Raw genomic sequence first — 24,306 nt, forward strand, 5'->3', positions numbered from 1 at the left:
AGCAAAAGCTGAGAGAGTTCAGCACCACCAAACCAGCTTTACAACAAATGCTAAAGGAACTTCTCTAGGCAAGAAACACAAGAGAAGGAAAAGACTTACAATAACAAACCCAAAGCAATTAAGAAAATGGGAATAGGAACATACGTATTGATAATTACCTTAAATGTAAATGGATTAAATGCTCCCACCAAAAGACACAGACTGGCTGAATGGATACAAAAACAAGACCCATATACATGCTGTCTACAAGAGACCCACTTCAGACCTAGAGACACATACAGACTGAAAGTAAGGGGATGGAAAAAGATACTCCATGCAAATGGAAACCAAGAGAAAGCTGGAGTAGCAATTCTCATCACACAAAATAGACTTTAAAATAAAGACTATTACAAGAGACAAAGAAGGACACTACATAATGATCAAGGGATCCATCCAAGAAGAAGATATAACAATTGTAAACATTTATGCACCCAGCATAGGAGCACCTCAATACATAAGGCAAATACTAACAGCCATAAAAGGGGAAATCGACAGTAACACATTCATATTAGGGGACTTTAACACCCCACTTTCACCAATGGACAGATCATCTAAAATGAAAATAAATAAGGAACCACAAGCTTTAAATGATACATTAAACAAGATGGACTTAATTGATATTTATAGGACACTCCATCCAAAAACAACAGAATACACATTTTTCTCAAGTGCTCATGGAACATTCTCCAGGATAGATCATATCTTGGGTCACAAATCAAGCCTTGGTAAATTTAAGAAAATTGAAATTGTATCAAGTATCTTTTCTGACCACAACGCTATGAGACTAGATATCAATTATCGGAAAAGATCTTTAAAATATACAAACACATGGAGGCTAAACAATACACTACTTAATAACGAAGTGATCACTGAAGAAATCAAAGAGGAAATCAAAAAATACCTAGAAACAAATGACAATGGAGACATGACAACCCAAAACCTATGGGATGCAGCAAAAGCAGTTCTAAGAGGGAAGTTTATAGCAATACAATCCTACCTTAAGAAACAGGAAACATCTCGAATAAACAACCTAAACTTGCACCTAAAGAAATTAGAAAAAGAAGAACAAAAAAACCCCAAAGTTAGCAGAAGGAAAGAAATCATAAAGATCAGAGCAGAAATAAATGAAAAAGAAATGAAGGAAACAATAGCAAAGATCAATAAAACTAAAAGCTGGTTCTTTAAGAAGATAAACAAAATTGATAAACCATTAGCCAGACTCATCAAGAAAAAAAGGGAGAAGACGCAAATCAATAGAATTAGAAATGAAAAACGAGAAGTAACAACTGACACTGCAGAAATACAAAAGATCATGAGAGATTACTACAAGCAACTCTATGCCAATAAAATGGACAACCTGGAAGAAATGGACAAATTCTTAGAAATGCACAACCTGCCAAGACTGAATCAGGAAGAAATAGAAAATATGAACAGACCAATCACAAGCCCTGAAATGGAAACTGTGATTAAAAATCTTCCAACAAACAAAAGTCCAGAACCAGATGGCTTCACAGGCGAATTCTATCAAACATTTAGAGAAGAGCTAACACCTATCCTTCTCAAACTCTTCTAAAATATAGCAGAGGGAGGAACACTCCCAAACTCATTGTACGAGGTCACTATCACCCTGATACCAAAACTAGACAAGGAAGTCACAAAGAAAGAAAACTACAGGCCAATATCACTGATGAACATAGATGCAAAAATCCTCAACAAATTACTAGAAAACAGAATCCAACAGCACATTAAAAGGATCATACACCATGATCAAGTGGGGTTTATTCCAGGAATACAAGGATTCTTCAATATACGCAAATCAATCAACGTGATACACCATATTAACAAATTGAAGGAGAAAAACCATATGATCATCTCAATAGATGCAGAGAAAGCTTTTGACAAAATTCAACACCCATTTATGATAAAAACCCTGCAGAAAGTAGGCATAGAGGGAACTTTCCTCAACATAATAAAGGCCATATATGAAAAACCCACAGCCAACATCGTCCTCAATGGTGAAAAACTGAAAGCATTTCCACTAAGATCAGGAACAAGACAAGGTTACCCACTCTCACCACTCTTATTCAACCTAGTTTTGGAAGTTTTAGCCACAGCAATCAGAGAAGAAAAGGAAATAAAAGTAATCCAAATTGGAAAAGAAGAAGTAAAGCTGTCACTCTTTGCAGATGACATGATACTATACATAGAGAATCCTAAAGATGCTACCAGAAATCTACTAGAGCTAATCAATGAATTTGGTAAAGTAGCAGGATAAAAAATGTATGCACAGAAATCTCTGGCATTCCTATACACTAATGATGAAAAATCTGAAAGTGAAATCAAGAAAACACTCCTATTTACCACTGCCACAAAAAGAATAAAATATCTAGGAATAAACCTACCTAAGGAGACAAAAGACCTGTATGCAGAAAATTATAAGACACTGATAAAAGAAATTAAAGATGATACAAATAGATGGAGAGATATACCATGTTCTTGGATTGGAAGAATCAACATTATGAAAATGACTCTACTACCCAAAGCAATCTACAGATTCAATGCAATCCCTATCAAACTACCACTGGAATTTTTCACAGACCTAGAACAAAAAAATTCACAATTTGTATGGAAACACAAAAGACCCCGAATAGCCAAAGTAATCTTGAGAACAAAAAACGAAGCTGGAGGAATCAGGCTCCCTTACTTCAGACTATACTACAAAGCTACAGTCATCAAGACAGTATGGTACTGGCACAAAAACAGAAATATAGATCAATGGAACAGGATAGAAAGCCCAGAGATAAACCCACGCACATATGGACACCTTATCTTTGATAAAGGAGGCAGGAATGTACAATGGAGAAAGGACAGCCTCTTCAATAAGTGGTGCTGGGAAAACTGGACAGGTGCATGTAAAAGTATGAGATTAGAACACTCCCTAACACCATACACAAAAATAAGCTCAAAAGGGTTTAAAGACCTAAATGTAAGGCCAGAAACTATCAAACTCTTAGAGGAAAACATAGGCAGAACACTTTATGACATAAATCACAGCAAGATCCTTTTTGACCCTCCTCCTAGAGAAATGGAAATAAAAACAAAAATAAATAAATGGGACCTAATGAAACTTCAAAGCTTTTGCACAGCAAAGGAAACCATAAACAAGACCAAAAGACAACCCTCAGAATGGGAGAAAATATTTGCAAATGAAGCAACTGACAAAGGATTCATCTCCAAAATTTACAAGCAGCTCTTGCAGCTCAATAACAAAAAAACAAACAACCCAATCCAAAAATGGGCATAAGATCTAAATAGACATTTCTCCAAAGAAGATATACAGATTGCCAACAAACACATGAAAGAATGCTCAACATCATTAATCATTAGAGAAATGGAAATCAAAACTACAATGAGATATCACCTCACACCAGTCAGAATGGGCATCATCAAAAAATCTAGAAACAATAAATGCTGGAGAGGGTGTGGAGAAAAGGGAACACTCTTGCACTGCTGGTGGGAATGTGAATTGGTAAAGCCACTATGGAGAACAGTATGGAGGTTCCTTAAAAAACTACAAATAGAACTACCATATGACCCAGCAATCCCACTACCGGGCATATACCCTGAGAAAACCATAATTCAAAAAGAGTCATGTACCAAAATGTTCATTGCAGCTCTATTTACAATAGCCAGGAGATGGAAACAACCTAAGTGTCCATCATCGGATGAATGGATAAAGAAGATGTGCCACATATATACAATGGAATATTACTCAGCCATAAAAAGAAACGAAATTGAGTTATTTGTAGTGAGGTGGATGGACCTAGAGTCTGTCATACAGAGTGAAGTAAGTCAGAAAGAGAAAGCAAATACCATATGCTAACACATATACATGGAATCTAAGAAAAAAAAATGTCATGAAGAACCTAGGTGTAAGACGGGAATAAAGGCACAGACCTACTAGAGAATGGACTTGAGGATATGGGGAGGGGGAAGGGTAAGCTGTGACAAAGTGAGAGAGTGGCATGGACATACATACACTACCAAATGTAAAATAGATAGCTAGTGGGAAGCAGCCGCGTAGCACAGGGAGATCAGCTCGGTGCTTTGTGACCACCTGGATGGGTGGGATAGGGAGGGTGGGAGGGAGGGAGACGCAAGAGGGAGGAGATATGGGAACACATGTATATGTATAACTGATTCACTTTGTTATAAAGCAGAAACTAACACACCATTGTAAAGCAATTATACTCCAATAAAGATGTAAAAAAAAAAAAAAAAGAAAGGCAACCTGGTCATTCTTGATTGGATGTCAACCATGTGAATTTTACCTTGTTGGATGCAGAATATTTGTGCATTCCTTAAGTATTTTTGAGGCGCTGTTTAATTACTTAGAAACAGTTTGATCCTTTCAACGTTTGCTTTTAAGCTTTGCAGGGCTGGGGTTAGAGGCAAAAGTGGACTTTAGTCTAGGGCTAATTTGCACCATTACTAATTTTGCCCCACTGCTAAGGCAATACCCTTCTAAGTATGCTATGTGATGCCTCATGTATTATGACATTTCCCCATTATTCCCAGCCCTGTGTGAGCTATAGAGAGTACTCTTCCTGCTCCTGTTCAGTGCTTCTTTCCTTGGCCTCCAGTCGTTTCCTCACACACGTGCTTTGATCAGCTGAGGAGTCCAAGCAGTCTTCAGCAGATCTCCAGTGCTCTCTCTGTGTGCAGCTCTCTCCTCTCTGGTACTCTGCCCATGAATTCTGGCTGCCTTGGTCTCCTCAAATTTTCAACTCTGTTTCCTCTTAGGAAGACTCTTAGGTTCTGTTTGGGTTCTTCGTCCCTGTGCTGTGGTCTGGAAATCTCATTTGTTTCCCTTCTTTCAAAGACCAGGGTCCTGGGCTACCTATTGTTCAATGTCTGAAGAAACTTTTTTTTTTTTTCATATATTTTGTCTAGTTTTCAGTTGTTTCTCCTCCTTTCTTCACTTTTTCCCTATCTGGGAAAAGTCTATCTGGTCTAGACTTCACCTTGCTTAACTATTCAGTTTAGCTGGCCCAATAATCTTTCCATGGCACCCAAACCAAATCTCTCATTCCTGCTCAACCCTCTCTAGAGAGTCTGAGCTCCAGACTTCTGTATGCAGCTGACATCTCCACTTTGACATCCTATAGTACCTGAAACTCAGGCTGCCTCACACAGAGTTCATTTTCACCACCCTTACACGTGTACAACCTCCTCCTGTATTCCCTACCTTAATGAACGGTACCACTTTTCACCCAGCTGCCCAAGCTGGAGACCTGAGAGAACTCCTTGATCCGTGCTTCTCTCTTATTTCATTTAATTAAATACCATGTCCTTTTAATTTCGTCTTCTACATGGATCTCAAGTCCACTGACTTTTCTCCATTTCTACCATTCTTGATTAAGCCAGCTTCACTTCTCACCTCAGTTACTATTAACAGCCTCCTACCAGGTTTCCCTGCGTCCTGTCTTGTCCCTTTCTAATGGATTCTCCACGATGTAACTAGAGCAATCTTCCTATAAGATAAATATGATTATGTCATAACTCTGCTTAAAACATTCAAACGGCCTCTACTGTTCTCAGAATAAATGCCAGTCTCTTAGCTTACAAGGGCCTTCATGATCTGGCCTACAGTGACCACCCTAAGTTCACCCTTTGACTCCCTGCCTCACCCGACCCTGCCCCTGCCATGTTCTATGCTCCAGCCAGACTGAGCTATGTTATGTTCCTCCAAAGTACCTTATCACTTCCAGGCCTTCATGCCTGCTCTTCCCTTCACGTAAAGTACCATTCCCAACCCCTTTTCACATTGGTTATTTCCTACACATGGCCCCTAAATGACCCACAGTCACCTCAAACTCAAAATGCTATAAATCAGACTTATCTTCACCCCGTTCCCTGCCCTCCCCACAGCCTGTTTTGTTTCTTTGGTAACGGCATCACCATTCAGTCCCCCAAGAATGAAGTTTTTGGTGTGCCCTATTTCTCTCATTTCTAAATACAGATCCTCCCTCTACCATGGTCACTGCTTCTGCTGGAGTCTTCACTGTTGCTGAGGCCATGCAGCAACCACGTAATCTGTCTCTACCTGTCCCCCCAGTCCCATCTTCTGCCACCCCTTTCAGGCAGCCTTCATGCCCGAGACCTACTGCAGATGATGTTCCCTCAATCTATAATGCTCTCACTCCCCTTGTTAACTTGGTAAATTCCCACTCGTCCTTCAAGATATAGCTGTCACCAAAGCTAAAAGTAACAGACATTGTTGTAGTGCCATAAGGACCTTCATGATTCAGCCTTTACCTACCTTTCCGGCTCTATCTTGTACTGTCTTCTCTCTTGGGCACTGTGCTCTGGCCATTCTGGCCGTCTCTCAGTTCCTTCAATGAGCCATGAATTCTCTCAACATACGCCTTTTTCTTAGAAGCAGTTTTTTCTGCCTGAAACATGTCCTCCTCTCTTTATGTGGTTAGTTCCTGCTCATTTTTAAGGCCCTAGTTCAAATGTACTCTTTTGGAAGAGCATGCCTTGACCCTACTGTCTGGCTTGTGCCCCTCCTACATGCTCTTTTCACACAGTGTCTTACTTGCCCTCATAGCAATTACTCTATTATACAAATGTAATTATACATTTAGCAGAATATTTGACTGGTGGCTCTCCTCCACAGACTAAAAGTTCTAAGGCTTCGTCACCTAACACTGTGCTTGGCATGATACATGAGTGATGAATGACAACCCCTACTCTGATCTAAACTGTTAGCCTAAGTGTCCCCTTATCTGTGCTCTCCACCAAACTTGTAGAACTTAATGCAGTGCTGCTTATTTGCTCAGGAGTCTGTAGTGCACATCTGTTGTTTCTGTCCTCTTTTAGAAAGAAGCCCCTTGAATTTCTTTCAGGGAACTACCCTTCTCCCATTGCAGACAAGTGGTCAGACTATCAATGGGATGTGCCTTTCCAAAGTGTGGATACTTGACAAAAGCTAGGTTGGTTGGACTCTTTCTCTTGCAAGCTGAGTGACACCAGGGAGAAAAACAGCATGCTGAAGAGATGGAACAGTTGCTTCAGTCTAGATTCCCGGCACTGCCCTTAATGTGTTTTCTGAGGGCCGGTGGTTTGGTTTTTCATTTGATTCTGTGGGTTCCCATGTCCTTCTGGTAAATTTCTTTTCCTTTTAAGTCAGTCAGGGTCAGTTTCTGTTGCTTACAATAAATAATCCTAACTGTATGTACCTGTATCTCTAGCACCTAATACAGGGTCTGGCATAGTTGGTGCTCCATACATATGCTGAATGAATGGAAGAATGAACGTGACCAAATGACCAAGAGAATCTAGTGAGGAGCCCTAAGACCTGATTCTTTGTCTTCCTCCACCTCTTGCTGCCTCTCCCAGCCACTAGCCCAACCACCTTTTAAGGTGGTGCTTCTCTTGCTCTGGGCATTCTTGGTTCCCAGCCCATCCAGCTGATTACATCAAAGTCACCTGCCTATGGAGAGCCTGCCCTGGCTCTTCTTAGGCACTCTTCCTTAATTTCAGTTTCTGGCTTTTACTTTGGGGTTCCTTTTTGATGACTCCAAATTTGTCAGGGTAATTTTCTCCTGTCATTTATAAAAGCCTAAAATTTAACCTTCTCCACAAAGACTTCTGGAGGCTCCTGAGTAACACATTACTGCCCTATCTCCAACCCAGCCAGGGATCTTATCTGACAAGCATTCTATTCTCACATTCACAAGCGGTTACTGAATATGCCACATATTTCTAAGCTGTTACTGTGCACAGTCCCTCACAGAGTTCTCTGACTAGCAGGAAAGCTTAAGTATAATCTTTAGGAAATATAAACCAGAATAGAAAGCGATCAGGAAGTCACAGGCATAATGCTCTGGATATACAGCAGCAGAGCTTCTTACTGTTGGGTTTGGGCAAGGTTGCAGATCCCAGAGCATCTCACTGTATACAAATGTGTTCTTGAAGTAGCATGTGAGTTCAGCTTATACAATGGAAATGTTGCTTTGCGTGTACCAACTCTACAGGGACAATTCATCTCTGGGGAAGCTGGCAGTAAGGCCCAGGTCTCACCGGCAGTCCACTCACCGCAAATCTGTAATAAGAAAGACCCTGGATACACAAAAATAAACTCAAAATGGATTAAAGACCTAAATGTAAGACCAGACACTATTAAAACACTTAAGAGGAAAACATAGGCAGAACACTCTTTGACATAAACCACAGGAACATCTTTTTAAACCACCTCCTAGCATAAGGAAAATTAAAACAAAAATAAACAAATGGGGGACAATCCTGCAGCCTGTGGAATGAAAACCACATTCAAAGATAGACAAAATGAAAAGGCAGAGGACTATAAACCAGATGAAGGAACAAGATAAAACCCCAGAAAAACAACTAAATGAAGTGGAGATAGGCAACCTCCCAAAAAAGAATTCAGAATAATGATAAGGAAGATGATCCAGGACCTCAGAAAAAGAATGGAGGCAAAAATTGAGAAGATCCAAGAAATGTTTAACAAAGACCTAGAAGAACTAAAGAACAAACACCTAGAAGAATTACAGAACAAACAAACAGAGATGAACAATACAATCACTGAAATGAAAACTACATTAGAAGGAATCAATAGCAGAATAACTGAGGCAGAGAAACAGATAAGTGATCTGAAAGACAGAATGGTGGAATTCACTGCCATGGAACAGAATAAAGAAAAAGGAATGAAAAGAAATGAAGACAGCCTAAGAGACCTCTGGGACAACATTAAGCACAACGACATTCACATTTTAGGGGTACCAGAAGGAGAAGAGAGAGAGAGAAAGGACCCAAGAAAATATTTGAAGACATTATAGTTGAAAACTTCCCTAACATGGGAAAGGAAATAGCCACCCAAGTCCAGGAAGTGCAGAGAGTCCCATAGGAGATAAACCTAAGGAGAGACATGCCGAGCCGCATAGTAATCAAATTGGCAAAAATTAAAGACAAAGAAAAATTATTGAAAGCAACAAGGGAAAAACGACAAATAACATACAAGGGAACTCCCATAAGGTTAACAGCTGATTTTTCAGCAGAAACTCTATAAGCCAGAAGGGAGTGGCATGATATATTTAAAGTGATAAAAGGGAAGAACCTACAACCAAGATTACTCTACCCGGCAAGGATCTCATTCACATTTGACAGAGAAATCAAAATCTTTACAGACAAGCAAAAGCTAAGAGAATTCAGCACCACCAAACCAGCTCTACAACAAATGCTAAAGGAACTTCTCTAAGTGGGAAACACAAGAGAAGAAAAGGACCTACAAAAACAAACCCAAAACAATTAAGAAAATGGTAATAGGAACATACATATCTATAATTACCTTAATTATGAACGGATTAAATGCTCCAACCAAAAGACACAAGCTCACTGAATGGATATAAAAACAAGGCCCATCAATATGCTGTCTTCAAGAAACCCACTTCAGACCTAGGGACACATACAGACTGAAAGTGAGGGGATGGAAAAAGATATCCCATGCAAATGGAAATCAAAAGAAAGCTGGAGTAGCAATACTCATATCAGATAAAATAGACTTTAAAATAAAGAATGTTACAAGAGACAAGGAAGGACACTACATAATGATCAAGGGATCAATCCAAGAAGAAGATATAACAATTATAAATATATATGCACCCAACATAGGAACACCTCAATACGTAAGGCAAATGCTAACAGCTATAAAAGAGGAAATTGACAGTAACACAATAATAGTGGGGGGCTTTAACACCTCACTTACACCAATGGAAAGATCATCCAGACAGAAAATTAATAAGGAAATGCAAGCTTTAAATGACACAATAGACCAGACATATTTAATTGATATTTACAGGACATTCCATCTGAAAACAGCAGATTACACTTTCTTCTCAAGTGCACACAGAACCTTCTCCAGGATAGATCACATCTTGGGTCACAAATCAAGCCTCAGTAAATTTAAAAAAATTGGAATCATATCAAGCATCTTTTGTGACCACAATGCTATGAGATTAGAAATAAATTACAGGGAAATAAATGTAAAAAACACAAACACATGGAGGCTAAACAATACATTACTAAATAACCAAGAGATCACTGAAGAAATCAAAGAGAAAATCAAAAATTACCTAGAGGCAAATGATGATGAAAACACAATGATCCAAAACCTATGGGATGCAGCAAAAGCAGTTCTAAGAGGGAAGTTTATAGTAATATAATCCTGCCTCAAGAAACAAGAAAAATCTCAAATAAACAATCTAACCTTACACCTAAAGGAACTAGAGAAAGAAGAACCAACAAAACCCAAAGTTAGTAGGAGGAAAGAAATCATAAAGATCAGAGCAGAAATAAATGAAATAGAAACAAAGAAAACAATAGCAAAGATAAAGAAAACTAAAAGCTGTTTCTCTGAGAAGATAAACAAAATTGATAAAACTTTAGCCAAATTCATCAAGAAAAAAGAGGAAGAGGACTCAAATCAATAAAATTAGAAATGAAAAAGGAGAAGTTACAACAGACACTGCAGAAATACAAAGCATCATAAGAGACTACTACAAGCAACTCTATGCCAATAAAATGGACAACCTGGAAGAAATGGACATGGACTTCCCTGGTGGTGCAGTGGTTAAGAATCTGCCTGCCAATGCAGGGAACACAGGTTCAAGCCCTGGTCTGGGAAGATCCCACATGCCACGGAACAGCTAAGCCCGTGCGCCACAACTACTGAAGCCTGCACTCCACAGCTACTGAAGCCTGTGCGCCTAGAGCCTGAGCTCCGCAACAAGAAAAGCCACTGCAGTGAGAAGTGTGCGCACTGCAACGGAGAGTAGCCCCCACTCACCGCAACTAGAGAAAGCCTGCGCGCAGCAATGAAGACCCAACTCAGCCAAAAAAAAGAAAAAAGAAATGGACAAATTCTTAGAAAGGTATAACCTTCCAAGACTGAACCAGGAAGAAGAGAAAATATGAACAGACCAATCACAAGTAATGAAACTGAAACTGTGATTGAAAATCTTCCAACAAACAAAAGTCCAGGACCAGATGGCTTCACTGGTGAATTCTATCAAACATTTAGAGAAGAGCTAATACCCATCCTTCTCAAACTCTTCTAAAAAACTGCAGAGGAAGGAACACTCCCAAACTCATTCTACGAGGCCACCATCACCCTGATACCAAAACCAACAAAGATACTACAAAAAAAGAAAATTACAGACCAATATCAGTGATGAATATAGATGCAAAAATCCTCAACAAAATACTAGCAAACAGAATCCAACAACACATTAAAAGGATCATACACCATGATCAAGTGGGATTTATCCCAGGAATGCAAGGATTCTTCAACATATGCAAATCAATCAATGTGATACACCATATTAACAAATTGAAGAATAAAAATCAGATGATCATCTCAATAGATGCAGAAAAAGCTTTTGACAAAATTCAACACCCATTTATGGACAACTGATGGGCACATGCTGTATAGCACAGGGAAGTCACCTAGTGCACTGTGGTAACCTAAATGAGAGGGAAGTCCAAAAGGGAGGGGATATCTGTATGTGTATGGCTGATACATTTTGTTGTGCAGTGCAGGCTAACACAACATTGTAAAGCAACCATACTCCAAAAATTAACTAAAAATTAACCAAAAAGAAAAAAAAAATATCCTGGGACTCTCAAGTCACCAGGCACAATGTGCACTGATGTATATGTACAGCTCTCCTGGCACCTGAAGGTACTCTCCTCCCAGGTGTCAGAGCAGCAAGACCACAGCTGCACAGTGAAGGGGAGATGTTTAGTCTGGTGGTTTAGGCTCCCTGCCTCAGCCAGGCTGGAAAGCCCTGACCAAGGAGCACATGTGTGTCCCCTGCCTGGCTCAAGGTGGGAAGTGGCATGCATGATGCAAATCTCTGCTCTTCTCCTCCACATGTGTACCACGCCAGACCTGTGAATGCATAAAGTGCCTGTTCCGATGCTGACTGTCTTTGAAACTAACCATTAACTCTTCCACTGGCATTTCAAAGGAAGAAGTTGGTGTTCTGAACTCATAGAGACTCCTGGAAGGTTCAGAAACTGGACATAAACAAAAGGAGGCCATGCACTAAAGTGTGTATGCACCTAATAATGTCTCTGTATCAGGCAAAATTAACAGAATTACAAGGAGAAATATACAATGGGTCTCCTGTCATTATAACGGGAACCTTACAGACCACTGAAGAATCAGGCTCACAGCATCAGTTGAGAAATCAGAAGATTTGAACAGAACAGTGAATAAATTTTGAACTAGCTGATACACAGAGTACCTTACATCTGACAAGTGGAGAATGCACATTCTTTTTAAGCATATTTGGAACCTTTATGAAAACTGACCACCTGAGAGGCATAAACCCTGAGGTAAAAACTAACACACATTGAAACAAGCTCAAGTTTTTAACTTAAAAACTTAAAAATATTTATTTTTATATTATAGCAATTCAACATTTAATACATTCCACAACACTTTGTATTTCATTTTGCTCATCATGATTCTATAATGTAAAGAAAATTTTAAATGTTTTCACAATGCCCTGATTAAATAACCCTGAGTCCCCTCCTTTTATCTTAGCAGGGTGTACAAGTGTTATCACTTTCTACTTATGCTCTCATGTTTAAACAGCTGGGGGTTCTGACTCCACAGTGATATCCTATTCTAGGATGAAGGGGGAGCTCCCCGAGAGAAAGTGTCCTACTCCAGCTCCACTCTTAGGCCACTGAGCCCTGAAATGGACTTTCAGGGAATATAGGTGCACATCATGAACCAATTGTGCAACTGGCCCTTTCAGTCCCCAGTGACCCACCTCCTTTGATCACTGTAAAGAGCCACCACAAATTCCCATGGGCTGTCGCTGTGCTTTGCACAAAGCAGATGCCTATGAAATAACTGCTGCCGATGACAACAATGAATATTTCCCAGGAAGGCCAGTTTGAGAAACATGATTGAAGTAGATAAAGTTTAGTATATGGGAAAAAACATGGACTTTATTCTATCAGGAAACTGCAGCGCTTCATATTAGAACGCACAAAAGCCAGAAAAGCAGGATAGGCCATTAGGCAAGAAAACTCCAAGCATACAAGAGAAGAAGTTCTGCTTCTTTAAAGGGGTCTTTGGCTCCAACCTCTGAGATATGATGAATTGCTAAGTGCATAGGGCATAGGGATAAATGGAATGAGGACCTATCCTAACCAGAATAGATCCCTCTCTTCTAAAGAAAAGGCACTGTACAGCCTCGAATAAAAGTCATGGGCTATATTAAACATAAGTAATATATATCCTGGCTTGGGTTGGAGGAAGTTGGCAACAGTTGCAAACGGACATGCCGGACAAAGGGAAGAACTGAGGGAACTACTAGTTATTGAGCAACTACTGGGAATTCATGCTGCTCTCAGTACTTTCACCTGCACTCTCAGTTTAACCCTTACAACCCTTATGAGGTGGGTATTTTCTCCATTTTACAGAGGAGGAAACAGAGTCTTAGAGAGGGGAAATAATATGTTCAAGATCCCCAGCCAGCACATGGACCAGCTGGGTGCGGTTCAACCAACCCAGGTCTGGCTCTGCAGCTTCTTTTCTTTACATTACTCTACACTGACTCTCAGAGGAAAACAAGAAAAGCAGACCCTCTCATATTAGGAGAGCTGCCATGAGAGCAATGATCTACCCTTACCTCCCAGCCCCTGCCCCAGGGTGGTGTCAAAAGGCCTAGCCATGCCCACACATGAACCATGGGAGTCCACAGAGACCCAAGAGGGGCTGGCCAAAGTGCAAACAGCTCCCACATCATCTTGAGTCAGGAAAATAAATTATCACATAGGATCAGTTAATCAAAGACAAACTAAAATAGGAAAAGCAGTTTTATAAAATAAACACAGAAAAATTCACTGACCTGGACTAAATTAACTGACCCAGTAAAATAACTTAGAAGTTCACAAACTGAAATCCAGTCTCAAATGGGTGTACATTGGTGTGGGGGGAGGAGAGAGGCCTAGCGAGGAGGTCCTGATAAGACGAGGTGCCCTGTGACTATGCGCCCTCCACCCAAGCACAGCACAGCTGTGACGGTACTGGGGGCCAACGGAGTGTCGAACCTCCATTGGTAGGTGGAAGCCCCATCCCAATGCAAGCAAAGAGGTCATGCACCATTCCCCTTCTATCCTGGGAAGAAAAGAAGATGTCTAGAGCTGGGCATACAGTAAATTCAGTTCTATTCATGATATCAGGTATGTCCAGACCAATCTAAAAATATTTAGATTCCTTGGGATTTTTCTATGTAGGCAATCATGTCACCTATGAAGACGGTTAGTTCTATTTCTTCCTTTCCCGTCTGTATCCTTTTTATTTCCTTTTCTTCTTACTGCACTGGCTAGGACTTTCAGGAGTGGTTTCTTGATCTTAGGGGGAGAGCAGTCTTTTACCATTAAGTATGATGTTTGCTGTAGGTTTTTTGTAGATGCCCTATATCAGATTGAAAAAGTCCCCTTCTAAGTTTGCTGAAAACTTTTATCATGAGTAGATGTTGAATTGTATCAAATGCTTTATCCATTGCCATGACCATGTGGTTTTTCTTCTTTAGACAGTTAATAGGGTAGATTACACTGATTGATTTTTGAATGTTGAACCAGCCTTCCATTCCCAGAATAAAGCCTACGTGGGCACCAAGTTTGGGAAGTTTAAGCCATTATTTTTTCAAACATTTCTTCTGTACCGCACTCCTCTCCTTCTGGGACTCCAATGACACAGATGGTAAACCTTCCAGTATTGTCCCATAAGTCACTGAGACTTCGTTCAGCTTCTTTAATCTTTTCTCTTCGTTGTTCAGATTGGATAGTTTCTATTGCTTTATTTTCGAGTTTACTGATTCTTTCCTCTGTCATCTCCATTTTGTGATTGAGCCCATGCAGCAGAGTTTTTTGGTTTTCCATTATCGTATCTTTTTTCTTGTATCTCCATTTGGTTTACATATACATATATGGTTCACGGGGTTATTTTTTTGGCTAACACATTCTATCTTTCCATTCATGTCAACAATGTTTACCCTTACTTTTGGGGGCATTTTTTTTTAACAGCTTACTTACTAGATTACCAGTTTGTTATGAAAGGATTCAACTCAGCAACAGCCAGATGGAAGAGGTGGGGAAAGGGGGCCAGGAGCTTTTTTATAAAAGCTACTTTAAAGTCTGTCAGATTATTACAACATCTGTGTCATCTCAGCATCGGCATCTATTTATTTATTTAATTTATTTATTGTTGGCTGTGTTGGGTCCTCATTGCCGCACACGGGCTTTCTCTAGTTATGGCGAGCAGGAGTTACTCTTCGTTGCAGTGCGCGGGCTTCTCATTGTGGTGGCTTCTCTTGTTGCAAAGCACAGGCTCTAGGGGCGTGGGCTTCAGGAGCTGTGGCACGTGAGCTCAGTAGTTGTGGCTTGCGGGCTCTAGAGTGCAGGCTCAGTAGTTGTGGTGCACGGGCTTAGTTGTTCTATGGCATGTGGGATCTTCCCGGACCAGGGCTCGAACCCATGTCCCCTGCACTAGCAGGCGGATTCTGAACCACTGCATCACCAAGGAAGCCCTGACATCGGCATCCTCTGATCGCCTCTCCCAGGCAAGTTGTGATTTTCCAAGTTCTTCATGTGATAATTAATTTTAGATTGTATCCTCTATATTTTGAATATTATGTCATGAAACTTTAGGTCTTATTTAAATTCAGTGGAGAATATTGATATTTTTGTTTTACCAGACAATCAGGCAGGTTGGATTTAGTTGGCAAGTTCTGACCAGCCTTCTTTTGAGTTGTGGTTTCAATGCCAGTTCCATTTTCAAAGCCTGTTCAGGTGTGTACCACCAAGTGTCCAGTCTGGGACTCAGGTGGTGGTCTATCCCTTAGTTGTTCTCAAAGTCTTTGGTGTGTTGGTTAGAATCAGATGCACACATGCACAGCTCAGGGCTAGCCCAGAAGTTCATACACAACTTTATGGAGTCATTTTCCTGAGCTCCTTCCTTTCTGCTCTCCTTGTACTTTCCAGTTCATTGGTCCTCCCCTTTCTGGTTCTCTGGCCAGAAATCTGGGGTTTTAGTTACACTTTCTGCCACACATTTCCTGAACTGTATCCAAATCTGGGACCAAGCAGCAGGAAGGCAGAGAGAGAAAAAAGCAACTGGATTTCACCCCACCCCCTTGGGATTACAGAGAGGAAGATTTGATCAAAGAAGGTTTCCCTTCCTCAGTTTTAGGTGCTTGAAGGCCCCACTGCTGCTACTGGGCACTGCCACCACCACCACCGAGGGGACTGCCTGGGGACTAGGGCATGAGAAAACAGAGAAAAACAACCCTCGGGATTTCCCATCCCTGTCTGAGCCTTAGAGCCCCTTTCCCAACCAGACTCTAGCCATAACCAGAGGTCTTCTGGAATTCTCTCCATTTGTGCCCTTATGTCCACTCTGTTTGTGCCCGGATTTTGGGCTGTCTCGAGTCCAGGACATGGGATACCAGAGGAAAAATGAGAAATTCACTGTCAGGGTGGCAGCACTTCTAATTCTAGTTTTTCCCCCAATCTGTCTACTACTATTTATATTTCAGAGTCTTCAAATAGCTGCTAAATGCATTCTGTCCAGGCCTTTAGCTGCATTCAATGACAGTGATAGATTCTTACACATGTATCTTATACATATATCCTGGTATATATATAAGTATCTATTTGTGCAGGGAATATACCTAGGGGAGGAAATGCCAGGTCATGGGTATGTATATATTCAAATTTAGCTAGACACTACCATAGTTTTTTTCCAAAGTGGTTGTAATCAACTTACCCACTGACCAGTAGAGACTCAAAGTTTCCACCATATCACTTCCTCACCAACCCTGGAGTATCAAGCTTCTCAGGCTTTCCTATTTTGGTAGATGCGCAGTGGTATCTCACTGAAATGCTAATTTGCATTTCCCTAGGTAGTAATACAATCGAACACCTTTTCAGAGGGTTATTGGCCATTTGGATTCCTCTTTTGTGCAGTCCCTGTTGGGGCCTTTTGCCTTTTTCTATACTGGGTTATTTCTTTACTCACATTGATTTTTCTAGTCCTTTATTCTGGAAGCAAGCCCTTTGTTGGCTATTTGTGTTATAGATGTCTTTTTTCACTCTCTTAATGGTACCTTTTCATTAACAGAAGTTCTACTTTAATGTAATAAAGTTGATCAGTTTTTTCCTATGTGAATGGATGCAACTTTGCGTCTACTTAAAAACTCTTTCTAAAGGCCCATTCTGTCTTAAAGCAACCTCTCCCATCTCAGCATTTCAATGCAGACACCTCAGGCATCAAAGTATGAGACAGCAAGATGACAAGGCAGACAGTGCAGGCTCCAGGGGTGGACAGATATGAGTGGCCCTGGACAGGGTACTTCAAGTCTTTGAGAATTAAGTTTCTTTATAAGTAAAGATGTACTATCCACCTTGCAAGATGTGTGTAAAGCACTTAGCATAGTGCTGGCACACAGTAGGCCCTCAGCAAACAGTGGCAGCTGCGATCATATTCTCTGATCATCCTTCCCCTTGTCCACATTGCTACCGTGGCCTGGAACCTCATTGCTGCTTTGTGAAACATCAATCTGTTGCAGTTAAGGACAGCAAAATGGGTTAATTGCCCTCAACAGGCCAGCAAAGTCTCCCTGTTACTCACAGGCGGCACCTAAGGTACGAGGACCACCGTCTTCAGCTAAAAATTAAGACCTGGTACACAGAGATGCTCTCCTCACGAGGTGAAGTCATTCTGGGGCTCCCACAGGGACACAATGGCAGCAAACTGAAGAACCAAAGTATCTGCTCTTTCTGTTCGCTGCCAACAGCACAGTGGTGTGGGGCAGGCAGACTGCCTCCGACAGGGGAAAGCTGAGCTCCACTGAGCCTGCGTGATTTGTGTCAAAGCGGCGGGTGCGCCGATTTGTGTGTCCTGCACTGTTGACACAGGGGAGAGCAGGAGTACGTCGGCACATGTGCACAGTACAGTGCCCGTCCTGGAGGAGGTGTGTATTTGAGTATAGGGGGTGTGCATGTGAACACGCAACAGGGTGTATGTCCCTAGGAAGCTGTGATACTCTCACCAGCCTGGCATGTTGCTGGAGAGCCCTGATGGTTAGCTACTCCAGCGTGCCCAGAGCTTGGGGTCTCTCAACGCCCTCTGCCCCACTCTCTGAGACAGGATATGTGCACAGGAAACAGACACCTTTTCTGTGACGCTGGACCACCCTGAATAAGGAAGGAGCTGCAAACTCCTTGGTGCACAGTTCTAAAGCAACTGGAGAAGTCTTCTGGATGTTGTAGCCCACTGCTGCCTCCTAGACTGTGGGTCCCTAGAAATGCTTCTTGAGATTTTCCCACAATACTGAGATATTCCACTGCCCTCCCCAGACGCCCCCTCCCCCACCTCATTAGGCTCCACTTCAAAGGTGGCCAGTGCTGAATGCTGAAAGGATGATAGAAGGGAAGGGAGTGGTACCTGAGCCTAGTGTTTGTCCAGCGGAGTCAAAGGAAAGAACCACTGAATCTGCAACACAAGAGGACAAGTTCATTTCTTTCTCTTTCTTACAGTAAAAATAAAACAAAACAAAAACAAAAAACCAAGTTCCCACTGGCTTTGCCCAAACCCTCTCCCAAGGAAAAGTCAACTGGACTGGAACTCAGCTGCCCAGACAGCCTCCATTGGTCCGTCTCACCCATCCACTGGGCCAGGAGGCCCTGCCGAGCCCAGCCCAAGCCTCGTGCCACTGGGAGGAACATCTCAGGGCAGAGATATGCCCCAAATTCTTCAGAGGCATTTCCTGCCGAATTAAGGGACACATTTACTTCTTTTTTGCTTCTCATAGTGAAAATAAAATTAAAACAAAGCAAAAGAAAACTTCCCTCCTGCATCTGGTTGAAGGCACTAACATTTCCCTTTGACTTGTTTTCTTTTCCTATTCATATGCTCAATGTTTATTATTTCTTGCCCCCAAAGGCATAAAGTGACTTACAGGAATTTACAGTACACACTGGAATTTTTAAAATGAAGAAGTCAAAGGAAGGAAAAATATTATATAGTCAGGGGAATGTTAGTGCACAAAATGCATGCCATGAGGACCTAAACAAACGCTACAGGTAGAATCAAAGAGGCCTGAGCTCCCAAACAGCTGAAGAAAATGAGAAAATAAACAAGATTGAGTGCTCACAACACATACATTCATTCATTTATTCAACTGTTCAGTAAATATTTACTGGGCATCTACTATGTGCAAGATACTATACTATGTCTTTGCGATCCAGATGAAAACAAAAAAAAGCATGGTCTCTACGCTCACGGATCTGTCATCAGTCTAAGAGAAAAAAAGTTACCCAACAAGTTATTCAACTAAAAACTGATTAAGTAAAAAAAGAAAAGAGGGCTTCCCTGGTGGCGCAGTGGTTGAGAGTCCGCCTGCCGATGTAGGGGACACGGGTTCTCGTGCCCCGGTCCGGGAAGATCCCACATGCCGCGGAGCGGCTGGGCCCGTGAGCCATGGCCGCTGAGCCTGCGCGTCTGGAGCCTGTGCTCCGCAACGGGAGAGACCACAACAGTGAGAGGCCCGCGTACCGCAAAAAAAAGAAAAGAAAAGAGTGCTGAGGAAGTTTCTATTAGGAGGAGACCTAGTTTTGGAAGGGGAGTGGGTGTTGGTTAGGGAAGTCTTCCCTAAGAAGTGACACCTGAACTAAGAACGGAAGGATAAGTAAGGGTTAAACCCGACAAGAAGGAATGGGCATTCCAGGCAGAGAGGATGCTGTGTGTGGAGACCTGATGCAGGATGGGACAGGGCACCTCAGAGCAACCACAAGAGCAAAGCATACATAAAAGCAAATACCATACGGTGATTAGAAAGAAATTCCTCTTATGGGTCTTAATAAAGGGAGATCCTGCACGATGTTGAAGACTGTAACTTCTACAACATTTCTGTAATAAGTAATTGTGAATCTTTATGGCTGTTTCTTACAACAGGAGCAACACAAATGATGGCATAGGCCAACATACAGCTCAATGAAAGCAATTATAAGGGACACCAAGATAATCTAAGGCCCAAAAGAACTCCAGACACCCCAGACTTCAAAGGGATCACATTCAAAAGGCTCACTCATGGGACTTCCCTGGTGGTCCAGTGGTAAAGAATCCGCCTTCCAATGCAGGGGATGTGGGTTCGATCCCTGGTTGGGGAACTAAGATCCCACGTGCCGTGGGGCAACTAAGCCCGCACGCCACAACTACCGAGCCCACATGCTCTGGAGCCCGTGAGCCACAGCTAGAAAGAGAAAACTCGCATGCCACAACTAGAGAGAAGCCAGCGCGGTGCAATGAAGAGCCCATGCACTACAACCAAAGATCCCGCGTGCCGCAACGAAGATCCCACGTGCCACAACTAAGACCCGATGCAGCCAAAAATAAATAAGTAAAAATAAATAAAACCCATGTTCCCTTTAAAAAGAAAAAGAAAAAAAAAGGCTCACTCACTACAAAGGAATGCTAGCTGGCTGCATGAGGCCCAGCGTCTACACCACAGGCAGCATCCCACCTCAGCATGATCCTTCAGATCTCAGGTGTATGTCATTTTTTCTTATTGCACATGGAAATCTGACACAAGAGTTATCATAACTGTAAGTCATCTGTCTGCACTGCTAGACTGTAAGCTCTATAAAGGCAGACACTATATCTGCTTTATTCACTGCTATGTTACCAGCATAACACCTGGCAGGCAATAACTGTTTGCTGAAAGACAGTGCCTCAAGAAATGGATGGACTTCAACTCCTTCAGGTAATCCTTCATAATCACTTTTTCTCATAATCAAGTGTTTATTAAGAACTGGGTAGCAGAGAGCTGCAGGATACAATTTTTTTTTTTTTTTTTTTTTGCGGTACGCGGGTCTCTCACCGCTGTGGCCTCTCCCGTTGAGGAACACAGGCTCCGGACGCGCAGGCTCAGTGGCCATGGCTCACGGGCCCAGCCGCTCCGCGGCATATGGGATCTTCCCAGACCGGGGCACGAACCCGTGTCCCCTGCATTGGCAGGCGGACTCTCGACCACTGCGCCACCAGGGAAGCCCTGCAGGATACAATTTTTGGTGAGTATCCAGAGGCAGATATTCTGTACTGCCAGTTAAGGGCAGATCCATATGCTTTGAAACCTACCAAGTAAAAGGTAAGGCTGACTTTTTTTTCTTTCACAAAAATGTAGAAGCACAATTAGAACACTTGTCTAATCAGATAGGTGACCATCCTAACTTGTATGAGATACAATCAACATCTCTTACAAATACTACTTCTTTATCAATGTTTCCCACATCTGTTTCCTCTCAATGTTACTGTGCCCTTTCAGAAGAGAAGCCCCTATTTTTCTCTCTTTTTAAAAGAGCTTTATTGAGGTATAATTTACATACTATAAAATTCACTCATTTTAAGTGTACAATTCAATGATTTTTAGAAAATTTACAGAGTTGTTTAACCATCAACATATGCAGCTTTAGAACATTTCTATCACTCAGAAGATCCCAGGTGCCCAGTCATGCCCTGTTCCCACCTCCAGCCCCAGGCAACCACTAATTTACTTTCTGTCTCTGTAGATTTGCCTTTTGTGGACATCTGCCTATCCTTTTCTTGCTAGGACTGTTCTGATATGCCCCTTAACCACACGCCTACCTCCAGCTTAGCCCACTTCCATCATCCTTCATACTCTGCATGATTTTTCTAAAAAGTATACCTGACTACGTCTTTGCTCTTGATTAAAATGCTTCAGTGGCTTCCCGTAGCCTGTAAGATAAACTCCAAGCTCTGACCTTCAAGATTTTTACCATTTTGGCCTCATGCCTCATGCTCCAGATATGCCAAACAACTTCTATTTCTCCAAAGAGATATGTATCTTTGTGTCTTCAGACACCAAACATACTGTTTTCTCTGCCTGTTTGCATTAAAAACTCCCACTTTTCTATTAAGACCCAGGGCAATCATCCCCACTTCTTGAAGGCTTCTCTGATCAGTTCTGCCCCTTCTCTTTAGGCTGTCACTGCACTGCTATTATGGCATTTATTATACTGCATTATAATCCTTGTTTACTCGTCTTTTTCTCTCTTTAAACTGCAAGTTCCCTGAGGATAAGGATTGTCTGTTCATTTTGAGGCTTTGATGCCTAGGACAGTGACTGACACACAGAAGGTGGTCAATATGTTCACTAAACAAAGGAATAAACTAGTAAATGTCTTTGTTTTCTTTCAAAGGTGATGTTATCTGAGTGATATTTCACAAATTGGTGAGGGGAGAGATCCATCCTGCATAACAGATTCTCATTCAAGTCAACCTTGAAATGTCCTTATACCATGAAGCTTCAGACGTTCGAGACTGGCCTCATCCTCGAAAGATAAAAGCATTCCCACAAAGCAGTGCAGGGGGAATAAGGAAAGGGCCCTAGGCGCTTTCTAGGTGAGAGATCACAGTCACCTGGATGAAGATTAGGAAAGCCTTTCTGAGGGGTTGACTGCCCAGATGAGCAACAATAAAAACAGCATCTCAAATTTTTATTACAGTTGACAAGTATTTTTCCAATTTCAATTTACTTTCTTTGTACTCACAAGCAGTCCTGAAATAATCTCCTTTAGAGTTTTCAATCTAAATGTAAAGAAAAAAGGCTAGAAGTTAACTAAATGTGAACAACAGTTGTCTCTGGGTGAAAGAATTATAGATGATATTTATTCTCTGTATTTTTGAAAAATTTCCAGAGTGAACACGTAACTTGTATTTTCAGAAAAAAAAAAAAAAAAGTCAAAAAAGAACTCTCTAATCCAGCTCTAAGATTTTAACCTCTAACACACTGGTACCAATGCAAAAGGATGGAAGGTTCTTGATCTCCCTTCATTATTCACTGTACATGCTGAAAAGCTATTCAGCTTTTCCCTTTAGTTATACTGAGGTCATCGTTATACTTCATGACACTTAAATATACCTCAGCAACCTCAATTCCTAAATAGACTGGCTTTTAAAAAATTCGTTTCTTCTTCCTTCCTTCTCACAAGTATTATCAAGTGCCTATTATGTGCCAGGCCTGGTGCCAGATACTAGAGACATGGAGCTGAACAGGAGCTGGTCTTTGCCTTCCAGCCAAGGAAGCAGAGAGGTTAATAGGCACTTAAAATAAAGTGTGATAATGGTGAGCAAGGGGCAAGCACCAAACAGATGACAGTCTTACTGGAAAGGAAAAGTTGGAGTTTTTGTAAATATTATTTCCAGTGGTAGTGGAATGCTCCCAAGAGCATGTGCCTTTAAACTGCAGAAGATGCAAGTGAGAGGGTAGAAACTCCAGGAGGAAGTTAGGGACATATATCGTGTTTTGTGTAAGTTTGGACAGATGTTGCTTTGAGCATTTAAGGCAGAGATGTGAGAATCAGTTCGGCCCTTCATTTTTTGTGTTTATTCTAAAGGATGTAAGATCATTTGAGTTATAAACCACTTTGACAGCTAAAGGGAAAATTCAGTGTTCAACAAATTGAGAAGTTTGTTTTGCAAGAAACGGAGCAAGAATATCCAGACTTCTCCCTCTCAGGCTAAGAGATATGTCATTTTTATTTCAAACATCCTGGGTTCCAGCTGTTCCTGGTTCCCAGGCCAGAGGCAGCCATGTGGGGTTCTATATAAGTGACCAAACAGAATTACAGACCAAAGCACAACAGAGCATTGCTGCACGTGACTCTGTTCAGTGAGGAAACCTAGAATTTACTGGAAACCTTTTATTATGGTCAGATGTTTCCTGTGTCTGGTTTCTGAAGCAGATAAAAAGAATATAAAGAGAGGATGAAGAATGAGGCTTAGTCTTTCCAGTCATTGGGGAGGCTTCCAAAAGTCAAATTATGCAGTGAACAAGTTACATTTTGGCTACTACCTCTCATGGTACACATTCAACACACATATTCTGCTAGCCACCATGTGTAAGCCCTAGAGACGTAAGAATGAATGAAAAAAAATTATTCCCTGAAGTAGCTTGCAACCTAACAGGTAAAGTAAAAACACATATAAAACTAAGCATTCTACAGTTAACAATACTGTATTGTACACTTGAAATTTGCTAAGAGTAGATCTTAAATGTTCTTACCACACGCATGCATGCAAAAAGGTAACTGTGAGGTGATAGATGTGCTAACTAACCTTATTGTGGTAATCATTTCACA

The 24,306-nt window shown here is 41.4% G+C and overlaps 1 protein-coding gene across 5 annotated transcripts in view; it reads right to left on the bottom strand.

Annotated features, from left to right (window-relative positions):
• Window positions 1-24,306, bottom strand: part of ST3GAL3 (ST3 beta-galactoside alpha-2,3-sialyltransferase 3) — a 232,037-nt gene that overhangs the window by 110,864 nt on the left and 96,867 nt on the right. For 3 of the 5 annotated variants that reach the window (XM_060140276.1, XM_060140275.1, XM_060140273.1), the window contains exon 3: window positions 18,593-18,640. The exons of the other annotated variants lie outside the window; for them this stretch is intronic. In XM_060140276.1, coding sequence (XP_059996259.1) covers window positions 18,593-18,640 — 48 coding nt within the window. The remainder of the gene's footprint in view (window positions 1-18,592; window positions 18,641-24,306) is intronic. 5 annotated transcript variants of the gene reach the window in all.

The sequence above is a fragment of the Lagenorhynchus albirostris genome, chromosome 2, assembly GCF_949774975.1.
Source record: "Lagenorhynchus albirostris chromosome 2, mLagAlb1.1, whole genome shotgun sequence".
Lineage (NCBI taxonomy): Eukaryota > Metazoa > Chordata > Mammalia > Artiodactyla > Delphinidae > Lagenorhynchus > Lagenorhynchus albirostris.